The sequence below is a fragment of the Rhinolophus hipposideros genome, assembly GCF_964194185.1.
Source record: "Rhinolophus hipposideros genome assembly, chromosome: 7".
NCBI classification, from domain to species: Eukaryota; Metazoa; Chordata; class Mammalia; order Chiroptera; family Rhinolophidae; genus Rhinolophus; species Rhinolophus hipposideros.
The window spans coordinates 75,522,569-75,534,650 of NC_138053.1; the positions used below are offsets into that span (position 1 = coordinate 75,522,569).

Sequence of the window (12,082 nt, forward strand, 5' to 3'; positions counted from 1 at the left end):
GGCAAGGTGCTGATTAATTATAACTCATCAAGTTTCTGCTGATGGCATTGTGTAACCTCAGGTGGAAATAAAGGCAGTTTACCCCCATCTGAATCAAGCACATTTTCCACAGTTTGAAGCAGAGAGAATCACTCCCTGCTGAGTAGTCAGGCAAAGGAAACCTTGCTAGCAGGAGAGCATGATCTGTAGGATGTATGTCATCTGTATGAATCAGGACAGGTTTCAGAAAAGGTTAAGTGTTTAGGAAAGGCAGGAAGAGTGCAAGCTATTAGATGACAAAGTCGTCTGTTCCCAAAAGGCTGCTGTTTGGCTTTTGTGGGGAGAGGGGTCCCTAAAGGTCCCAGCCCTTACCTGAGAACGCCTGTCCCAGAGCCACAGTCAAAGCGGAACTCCACGTGGCTCCCTGCCATGTTGATGGACAGGAAGTCTTTGCTGCCTGTGTCAAAGCTGTACAGAAGGACGCCATCGCCCGAGTCTGGCCGAAACGTGATCTCAAACTCCGTGAAGGAAAGGTAATGCTGGGGCTCCAGTGGCCAGGGTGTTGCAGCATAGGATCTCAGGGACTCTCTGAATTGAGGAATGGTCAAGGTGAAAGCTGAAGAAACAAGCATGTCGTTAGCAATCCCTCCGTAGCAGAATGAGCCATGTTCTTTTCCTCCTGAGCACAGAGTTAAACTACATTTCTAAGCTGCCCTGCAGTTAGGTGGGTGATATAACTGAACTCTGGCCAGTGGGATGTGGGTGGAATTATTATACAGGACCCCAGTTCTGGCCCCTAGAACTTCCCTCCATTCTCCAGGTGCTCTGTCTTCCCTTACCTGCTGTCTGGAAGCAGGAATCACTGGAGGACTCTGAAGCCGTAGCAGAGACACTAGAAGGCAGGAGCCTGTGTCCCTGAATGACTGTGTGGAGCAGAGGCCACCCCCCCACCCCCAGCACCACCACTGACCTGCAGTGATGTGTAATGTGAGCAATGGTCAGCCTTTAGGTTATGGGAATATGAGATGCCACGTAATAGCTTTGGCTTACTCTGACTCATATGCCCTCTTCTAGGTGACATGAGATTTGAAATTGTACAATGCTAAAAAGTTCTCCAGGATCATGTCTTAGGTCCAGCCCTAAATCACTGTTGGAAAAGTTAAAACATTTGACCCCGTGTGGTTCTCCAAAATCTTTTAAATCTTTAAAATTTTCCATTATTATGTATATTTGTGTGGGCATGTGTGTTTACATGTGTATATGCGTATCTGTATATTTTTTATATAATCAGTATTGAGAAGTGGGAAGATCACTTTGGTCCCATCACACTGTTAATGCATATCTTCTTTGCATATCTTCCCAACCTTTTCTCTTAAACTGTCAGATAGCCTAAGGAGCATGAGCTGTGGATGCTTTGAATTCTGTCTGATAACGGATCACACAAATATAGGCTTTTTAAAGTTATTCGAGGGCCAAGAGAAACCCACTAAAGCCTGGCCCGGGAGCATCTTAAAATGAACATGTCTTTGGCTGGTTTGACACTTTGACACTCAAAGGCACTCTCCAACCTGGTAAAAGAAGATTCTCTCGTCCCTCCTAACAAAGCGATGTTACCCCACAAGAATGCATGGGGCTTTGCTAAATGTACGCTGATGAAACATTTCATCAATGTGAATGAATATTCAGACAGAAATCGCCATCAACTTGCTTCTTTCTCACCATCTTCACAGTGTCGACCTTTAAATCCCAGGGGACAGAGGCAAATGTAGGAGTCGGCTCTGACTGCTGTGCAGGTGCCGCCATTGATGCAGGAGGCCTCATCACAGATTCCACTGCTGCACTCGCCTGAACACAGAAGGGGAATTACAAAGCCCATTCATCATCTGAGCCAGTCCAAGATCATGGAGCTGGCCACTCTACAGCTCATGGTTCTGAATGAACACAGTTCAGTTCCCACTCCTGTTGATTTGCACCTCTGCACAACTGTCAATCAGCCTTCGGGATTTGTGGAACCTGCCCTTCCTTTTAATTTGATTCTGGCTTGTTCTTTCTGAAGGGCTACAGACTCTTTAAAACATGGTAGACACAATAAATCACAATACATTGTTGGGCAACTTTATGATGACTGATGGGGATGGCTGCATTGTTTCTGCTTTAATTCATCTCTCTGCTGTTCCCATAAGAGCATATTTCAATTACTCTAATGTCAACAGAGTGTATATATATTAAAACGTTCTAATTTGTGTGGCCCCAATTACCTTAAGTGCTGTTTCCTTATTGGGTGAAAGATGAAAGCAGGCAAGATAAGCACTGAAGGAGTTAAGCAGCCATATCTAAGCTTATCAACTGGCCTGAATCCTGGATTCCTTCATCTGGAGCAGGAAGGAAGGAGGGAGGGAGGGCTCCATAAGACTGCAGCATGTGGTACCTCAGAATCTCTATTGCTACCTCAAAGTTACGTTCTCATGAGGGATAACGTGGCCATAAGTAAAAAGTGCTGAAAGGTTCGAATCAAGATGGGTTGGTTAGTTCTCTTAATCAAACACACATCAGAGAGGCCCACAGAGAGTATACTTGGTCATTTTCAAGTGTAGATGACCAGATGAAGTGAAAAATAATTGACTTTTCCTGACCTGCTTTTCTTTTGCTTCTTTGATCTTCCCTTTCTCCTTGTGTATAAGGAATAAATTAGACAGATGGGCCACAGTCTGCCCCAGAACTACGTAGGTGAGTACAGAACGCTTTTCTTGGGATGGAGGCAAGGGGGGCACATCTCTGATTAAGCAGTGATTAAGCTCTGTGCGCCGCAGTGTCCAATCTCCCATGCTGTGCAGGCATAAGCTGGCGGCCCGCCCCCTGTGAGATAAGGAGCCCTCCTTGGCCTGATTGTGTCATCTCAGCAGGGTGAGCCTCATCCTTTCCTCATCAGTCATCTGTGTTGAGTTGATACAGTCTTTTCTTTTCATAAAGCTTCACTGGGAGGAGGGGGGAGGGCTGGGCACAGTATGTACCTAGGAAAGGAGATCCACTTCAGACACTGATGACAGAATTTTAATAAAGCGCTTCCTGACGGCTTGCTCCTCTAGCGGGGGTGGGCTGGCCTCTGGGAAGTCTAGCTGAGGGCCACTGGAGGTTCAGGCAGAAGTGACCACTGGTATTCGCTCAGCTACAGTCCTGAGAACGTGACCGACACTGACAGTATCCACAGAGGCTGACACTGATCTTAGAGCCAAACTCTCACAGGTCCCAGTGCTCTACCAATTTCTGTGGGCTGAGATTGTTTCTCGGAGAAGGACTGGTCCCACAGGAAGAAGTGAGGTCCTGGGTTATTTCAGATACACATAGAATTCTTCTTTCTTTCTTTTTTTTTTTTTACAAATTTGCATTGTAGCTATTTTTTAAGAGGAGGGAATTGAGGAGGGCAGGGGAGTGAAAACCAGCCAGAGTTGTTTACTTGATGAAAGCCGTGTTTCAGCAAGATTTTGGTATGCAAGATAGATTGTGAGTGGTGGGGGTGGGAATGAGGAAAGAAATCCTACAGGAGGTAAAGCAGGGCTGGATGGGGTGATGACAGAGGAGGAAATGGAGGGAAAGTGAAAAATCAGAGACCCAGGGAAAGAAGAAATGGCCAGTTCATTTTAGATGTTGAAGGTGGACTCTAGCATGACCTCAAGGGTTCTTGTTTGGCAGATGAAAGAAGAGTGGCAAGAGTAAATAAATGAGCATGCTGTGAACAGGAACTGAGGAGCAGTTTCTGAGGAGTTTCTAAGGAGCAGAGTAGGAGTTGGCTTTTGCTCAACTTAAGCATCAGGTAACTGTGGAAACATTCACTGCTGAGCTCCGCGGGCAGGAGGGGATCCCACACAGAGGTGAGGGGTGGAGGGCAGCGTCAATGCAGGGGTGACCCTGACACCAAGGACTATGGGCTCCCTGAGAAAGGACGGGACAAAAGGGCCCCATGGAACTCCCAGGAAACCTGAGAATGGTGAGGAGCCTGCAGAGAAGACGCAGGAAAATAGGTGAAGCACCCTAAGTACCCAGTCACGGAAGCTCAGGCAGGAGCAGGAACAGAGTGAGAAGTGGGAGTTAATACCGCCCAGAGGTCCAGAGGGTGAGCTGTTGGGTTTGTAAAGAAAGGATGACTCATAGCTTCCAGACAGCCGTTTTGCTGTACATGGAAAGTAGAAGGCCCACCACAAGAGGTTCAGACAGGGGCCTGGAAAGCCTTGAAAGAGAGGAAAGAAATTCCCAGGGTTCCTAAACCAGAAAGGTAGCAGGGTCTGGGAACATGGTGCTGGTTTAAGCTGGAGGGCACCTGAGCAAGTGTGAATAAGCTAGAGTAAGGGTCCATGAACTTAGATGGGAAAAATATTTATCTTTATTTTCCCTAACTTCCAACTGGAATTATTTTTCCTTCTGTTATAGGTGTAGGCAACAAACCTCTAGATTAGCAGTTCTTGTAACTTGTAACCAACAGACCTGAGCTACTGTCATATCACATTCCGTTTGTGGCAGGTATCTTAAAATATCATTCATGCTCATTGCTACTACTCTGAAGTCATGTAGTTACTGCACCACCATTAAATAATCCTGTTCTTTAATGTTTTATAAAGAACCACATATGTTATTATGATGTCAAAAATTTAAAATATTGTAGAGCTTTAGCTCCATATAATTGTTTTCTACCACGCATACTATTCTCTGCATTTAAAAACATCCCTCTGAGAAAAGAGGTCCATAGCCTTCCCCAGACTGCCAAAGGGCTCCATGGCACAGGAAAAGTTAAGAACCCTTGGATTATGGAGAAGAGATAATCCCGGCAGCAAGGTCCCAGGGACACAGGAAAGGATGTGTGCAGAAGGTAGATATTTTAGAGGGGAGAAAAACTTTCAACTCTTGAGAGTGGGAGGAAGGAGGTACAAGGTCATGTACACAGAGAGCTGGCAGGACCTCATCATTAACACATAAAATGACTTTCACGGACCCTGACACATACTTGCTACATACCAGCGGCTGTGTGGGTTTATGCGAGATAATAAAAGGAGGGGCAGAAGATAAATCAGGCTCCCCAGGAGGGAAGAGAAGGTGGAACATCAGGGGTTGGGATGCATTAAGGAGACACAGACAATGAGCAACGTCTCTGCCCTTCACCCCCCAATCCAGCCCAGTACTGAGTCTTGTGTATTTCCTCTCCGAAAGATCTATGGAATCTGTCACCACTATCACCCTGCATCAAGCCACCACTGGCTGAGATCTGGACTATTGCAATAGCCTCCCAGCTGGTCAACACAAATACCCCTTCTAACAAGCTGTTTAGAGTCAGAGGGATCTTTTCAAAACAAACACAAGACCACGATACCCACTTCCCCCTCACACTCCTATTGGGACAAGCCATTTCCTCTGCCTGGAATGCACTTCCCTCTCCTCTGCTTTCTAACTCCTACTCTTGCTTCAGACCTCACCTTCACATTATATCCTCAGAAGTGCTTTCCCTTACCCCCAGGCCGTAAAATCCACCATTACACGTGATTATCACACCATCACTTCTCCTCTGTAACACTTGCTTTGGGGTAACACTTACCCCAAATTGTAATTGTACATTTAACTCGTGTGACTATCATTAATTTGGTCTCTCCTCATAGCAGCTACATCAGGGCTGAGCTGGGGCCCTGTCTGTCTTGCTCATTACCTTATTCTCAGCACACAGCATTGTCACTAGCACTAGGCAAGTGCTTAAATAAGTATGGAATAATGTAAATAAGAATGAGTGAAAGAGTGAGAAGCCACAGTGAGACCCATACCCACCACAGACCTCTCGAATCTCAACTTGGGAAGTTGGCTCTGTGACATCGTTCCATTAGGGTGTGGAGATCCCAAACAGATTGGAAAAAATGGGGGATGGTGGTTTAGGTTTGAGAATTTGGGTGGAAATACTAAAAGAAAAGGCTGGGCCAGAGAATGAAAAATTTTGCTAGGATTGCTGACTATTCTAAAATGAGAGTTCACAGAGAGTCCACTAGCTGGGGATAATCTAATGAAGGAGATAAGGTGGGAAGTGTTGAGTAATGAAAAGGTCCCTCTGAGGCATGAAAACAGGTTTGTGAGGGCGGGGAGGTGGGGCAGAGGGAAAGTTGTGGTTGAAGGTGGCAATGCCAAATTAGAGGTACCAAGGGGAGGCCCATGATTCCACAACTGTCATCATCCTCTTCCGGAAGCCTGTTTTTATCTCCACCAGAAATTCATTGCTGTTTGCATGAGCCCAGTCTTCCCCAGTCCTCTGCTTTTAACTTACAATAACTTGAATTTGAGAACTAACTTAAAGAAAAGCAAAGATGGAGTTTGAAGAAAGATAGACAGCTCTGTTTTTGTATCTCGGGGGAAAAGGGGGAAGAAATGAAAAAAGGCAACGTGACTGACGCCTGACATTAAGGTTCACAGAGAGAAATCAAATAATGCAATAGTAGCCTCCAGGGAACTTAGAGCCAGTAAAGTGGGCCTTCCTGGTGCCATCTGTTCAGTGGAGAGGTTGGTATCCCATGGTGGGAGAATTTAAAATGCTGTAAGACACTGGTCCTTCCTTAATGTTGCAACTTCTAAACTCCCTGCAGATGTTACCATGCAGCCTCGAGACTGCGCGATCTGTCCCTGTCAGGTCAACAAAGAGAGAAGAAACAACTTATATAATCTGCTTTATGGATGGAGTCAGAATATTAATAACAGGAGATATTTGCAACATGTTTGCTATGTGCAAGGCTTTATTCTAAGTACTTTATATGTACCACAATTCACCTAGACACAATTATCTTACGAGGTAGTTATTACTTATAGATAGGGAAACTGAGTCCCAGAGAGGTTAACTGATTTGCTAAAACCAGGCAATCTGCCTTCAGAGGCCAGGCTTTTAACCACCACGTGAGACTTCTGATGGACTTGCAGGTTCTTACGTGCTAAATCATCACAAATGTCCAAGAAGAGGGATTTGGGAGACATTGTCCTACCCACAGCGGGGGCTTTCTCATTGTTTTAGTCATTGCTGTTTATTGTGAACTGTGACCAGTGAACAACTGGGGAAAAAGTAACATAAAGAATAAGATATGGATAATAATCTTCTCCTCTTAAGTAAACTTCATCTTTTGTAGTTTTGACAATAGTACCACCTTCAGGAGTGAGCGAGGTGGAGAGAAACAATTTGAAGCCAATCTGGGAGCCTTGTATGTGATACATGTGGTTAAGAGAGTAGGCACTGGAGCCAAAATGACTGAGGTCACATTAGGCTCTACCACTTACCAGCTGTGTGACCTTGGACAAGTTCCTAAACTATTCTGCACCACCAGTTCTCATTTGTAAACACTAAGGCCCATCATCACACTTACTTCGTAGGCATCTTGGGAAGATTAAGGTTGTTTAGAATGGTGGTTCCATATAGTAGGTGTTCAGCTAGTATTAGCTATAAAATAAACAAACAAAACAAGCAAGCTGTACCTGGAGACATAAGGACCAAATCCTAGTTCTGATCCAGGAATGGAGAGGATGAACTGATATGTGGTAAAGCAAATATAGCAAAATATTAATGGTAGAATCAAAGTAGTGGGGACATCGTATTCACAGGGTGTTCTTTCAAAATCACATCTTGGAGATGGAAGGAAAAGAGACCCGAGAAAGGGACTTACTATTTCTTGCCAAGGACAATGTCATGTAAGGATGTGATGTTTAGTGATGTGGCACCATCTTGGGATTATGAGTGAGAGCAACAGAATCACAGAGACATCAGCCCAGAGTTCTGGTACTATTGACTCACTGTGATGGGCTGAATTGTCTCCCCCCAAATTCATAGGCTGAAGCCTTGACGTCCACGGAAATGGGGCATTTGAGGAGTTAATTAGGGTTAAATGAAGTCATTAGGGTGGGCCCTAATCTAATCTGACTGGTGTCCTTATAAGAAGAGGAAGAGACACCACCAGGATGTGAGCACAGACAAAAGGCCAGGTGAGGACACAGTGAGAAGAAGGCCATCTGCAAGCCAAAGAGAGACTTGGAGAAAAACCAAACCTGCCAACACCTTGACCTTGGACTTCCAACTTCCAGAACTGTGAGAAAATTCTATTGTTTAAACCATCCAGTCTGTGGTATTTTGTTACGGCAACCCTAGAAGACTGAAAGAGTCACTGAATTAACCAACCTTAGAATTATCTGTCTACTGCCTTCGGTGATAGAATAAATGTCCTTATTGTTTTAAAAACAACCGTGGTCTTTTCAACAAATAGTGCTGGAATAACTCGACACCCACATGCAAAGAAAAATGAATTCAGACACGGACCTTATACCCTTCACAAAAATTAATTCAAAATGGATCATTGACTTAAATGTAAAACATAAAATTATAAACTCCTAGAATATCTGAGGTGCAAACCGAGATGACCTTGCTTATGGCGATGATGTTTTAGACAGGACAGCAAAGTTGTGATTCATGAAATAAATTACTGATAAGCTTGACTTCATTAAAATATTAACATTTCTAATCTACAAAATATTAAGAGAATGAGAAGACAAGCCACAGACTGGAAGAGCATATTTGCAAAATACATAACTGATAAGGGACTGCTACCCAAAATATGCAAAGAACTCATAAGTCAACAATTTAAAACAAAAAGTAAAAATGGGCTAAAGACCTTAACAGATACTTCAACAAAAATGGTGTAGAGATGGCCAATAAGTGTATGAAAAGATGTCCCACATCATATGTCATCAAGGAAATGCAACTTACGAGATACCACTACACATCTATTAGAATGGCCAAAATCTGAAACTCTGACAACACCAAATGTTGGCAAGGATGTGCAGCAATGGGAACTCTAGAATACAGTTTGGTTGTTTCTTCCAAAACTAAGCATACTCCACCATGATTCAGCAATCACGCTCCGTAGTATTTACCCAAAGGAGCTGAAAACTTATGTCTACCCAAAAAAGGTGGATGTTTATAGTAGCTTTATTCATAATTGCCAAAACTTGGAACTAACTAAGATGTCCTTCAGTAGGTAAATGGATAAACTGTGATAAATCCAGACAATGGAATATTATTCAACGCTAAAAAGAAATGAGCTACCAAGCCATGAAAAGACATGGAGGAACTGTGAATGTGTATTACTAATTGAAAGAAGTCAAACTGAGAAGGCTACATACTGTATGATTACAACTGTATGACATTTTGGGAAAGGCAAAACTATATAGACTATAAAAGGATCGGTGGTTGCCAGGGTTTGGGGGTGAGAAGGAGGACAGAGATGAATAGACAGAGCACAGAGGATTTTTCAGGCAGTGAAAATACTCTGCATGATACCCTAATGATGAATATATGTCATTATACTTTTTTCCTAACCCTAGGATGTACGAGTACACCTCCATGAGTGAACCATAATGTAAACGATGGACTTAGGATGATTGTGACATGTCAACACAAGTTCATCAATTGTAACAGATGTACTCCTCTGGGGAGGGGTACTGATAATGGGGGAGGCTGTGTGTGTGTTGGGATAGGGGATATATGGGAAATCTGTGTACTGTCCCTCAATTTTTAATGTGAACGTTAAAATGCTTGAAAAATAACATCTTACTAAAGAAGAGAGAGAGGGAGGGAGGGAGGGAGGGAGGGAGGGAGGGAAGGAGGGAGGGAGAGAGAGAGAGAGAGAGAGAGAGAGAGAGAGAGAGAGAGAGAGAGAGAGAGAAAGGAAAGAAAGAAAGAAAGAAAGAAAGAAAGAAAGAAAGAAAGAAAGAAAGAAAGAAAGAAAGAAAGAAAGAAAGAAAGAAAGAAAGAAAGAAAGAAAGAAAGAAAGAAAGAAAATGGAAGGAAAAAAACCAATCCTAGCTCTGACTGCTATTTTGGATAAGTTATTTAACTTTTACAAGCCCCAGTTTCTCCATGTATAAAATAGGTCTAATAATTTCTACCTCCTAGAGTTAGTGTGAAGAGTAAATGAGAGGGCATACTTTTTAGATACATGACAGTGGTCAAGAATTAGAATTTGACCATTTCTCTTAGAAGTAGAGAGTATGTGACAACACTTCTTATGTTATTATGTTGGCTTTTCCACTGGACTAGTGAGGAAAGGCAAAAGGGATGCACTGCTGGTTGCTCTGCCCTATGAGACCATGCCACTTTCATGAAGCGGGCCAAGATGGCAGCTGGACACAACCAAGGGCTTGGTGTACCACACTGTTTACCATGTCTTGGTGTCCAGACTAGGGGGTCTGCAGAGCACCAACATCACCCCTTGGGCCCACCTTCTTCCTGAAGTCCCACATTAACAAGCTGCCTGGGTTTGCCAACCATGAAGCTGTTCACCTCCCTGGTCCATACCAAGAAGGCAATCCCACAAGAGGCCCAGCCCACTGGGCAACCACTTACCCACATCGGCCCCGCTGAGTGCTTTCCCCAGTGGCCAGGGTCTCATGTCGATTCTCTTCCCATTAACCATGAGAGACTGCACACAGCCTTGAAAGCCTCGGTTTGTTCCCGTTGCTCTGACCAACCAGTAAGCACTGGGAGCCCCACCAAGATAGAGAGGCGTCCGGAAGGTAATTTTACTGTACTGGCCCTTTAAGAAAGATGAAAACTGATTCACTAAACAAAATAAAAAACGAAACATGCAATAAATTTTAATGAGGGACAGGGTTAAGATGTAGTTTACAGCTCCAGTGCTTTTTTCCATCTGTATTTATCTTTAAGACATTACCCTACTGCAAAATTAAACCCATGGTTACTATAGGAAACTCAGTGAGCTCCTTAGAGGACTGTGTTTAGAGAAGGGATGATTTTGAAATGCCTAGAAGGGAAGGGAGGGAAGGTCAGAGCCAAGAGCAACCCAATAGGCAGTGTACCACACTGGGCATCCAAAAAAAACTTTCTCTTTCCAGTCCTGACACCAATTTACTGTGTACCTTGGATGGGTCACAGGGCTACTTTGTGTCTCAAAGGTGATAATACTAATTTTGTGTATATGTGGGCTAACATTTACTCTTTTACTATCCTAGTCACCTTTATATAGTATATCCTGCAAGAAACACTGTGTGTGTATGTGTGTGTGTGTGTGTGTGTGTGTTTATGTGCGTATGCACGTGTGTGTAAGGGTGGAACTGCCAAACAGATTTTGTTACAAAATATTTTTAAATTTGCTCATGGACACAATTTTTTTTTTAAGTGTTATTCCTGTTAGGTGGGGACATTTCCAGTCTTCGAGCAAACCACAACCTGGATTGCAGGTTTTGAGATTACAAAATACAGAGTTGAACATTAGGTGGGACAAAATTAAGGCACCCTTAATCATTCATTTTTTGATTATGAAACTATCTCATTCATTCGAATTAAGGGCAATAGAAGGGGGTTGGGAAAAGGCATACTGCCAGGATTTATAAAATGTCCAGAATGTAAGCCACTGAAATGTAATCTTTATCCTTTACATTTTGTTACCAAAGTAAAACATCCAGCATTGCTTTATCTCTTCTAGTGAATAGAAAAGAATCATTTGTAAATAGTATACTGAATATGAGCTAGGAAAATTTAAAGTACTTACAGGGATTTTAAGGATTTGTCAGCCACTGGCACACTGCTTTTGCTACATTAACTGAGTGACCTGTTGGCTTATTTCATAAAGATTTTCAGAATTCACCCCTTCTGGATCTCATATCAATCAACCTTCTTGGTCCTGTTCCCTGATCCAAGACCACAGCAGGGGCCTGACTGACAGCTCAATCCTTTTCTCCTTTTCTGGAACATTATGTGCACTGGGGGATGGCTGGTTCCTTTGAGGCCCCCTTTACAACATTCCAGGCAATAGTCTTTAAGCCTGGTCCTTTGATGAGGATTGCCTTTAGATCCCTGGAGCTTGCTTTACCTGCTTACACAGAGAACTGGAAGCCCTAGAGTTTGCATCCTCCTGGCACAACCCTTAACAGTTTTTGATGGGTACCTAAGTGTGAGAATCCAATTCCCTTGCTTTGGATTGGGATCACTCTTAGCATAAATTACACTCCAGAGCTCCCCTGTGGGATCAGGCTGGAGTTAGACTCTGAAGAACTTTGCCTGAGATCTCACTCCTGCTCACTTTTG

The 12,082-nt window shown here is 43.5% G+C and overlaps 1 protein-coding gene across 4 annotated transcripts in view; it reads right to left on the reverse strand.

The window, feature by feature from the left end:
- The window catches only part of EGFLAM (EGF like, fibronectin type III and laminin G domains), a 152,432-nt gene that overhangs the window by 34,050 nt on the left and 106,300 nt on the right, over window positions 1-12,082 (reverse strand). For all 4 annotated transcript variants that reach the window (XM_081054621.1, XM_081054623.1, XM_081054622.1 and 1 more), the window contains 3 exons: window positions 10,382-10,571; window positions 1,699-1,824; window positions 352-595 (listed from right to left, as the gene is read on the reverse strand). In XM_081054621.1, the coding sequence (XP_080910747.1) occupies window positions 352-595; window positions 1,699-1,824; window positions 10,382-10,571 (560 nt within the window). The remainder of the gene's footprint in view (window positions 1-351; window positions 596-1,698; window positions 1,825-10,381; window positions 10,572-12,082) is intronic.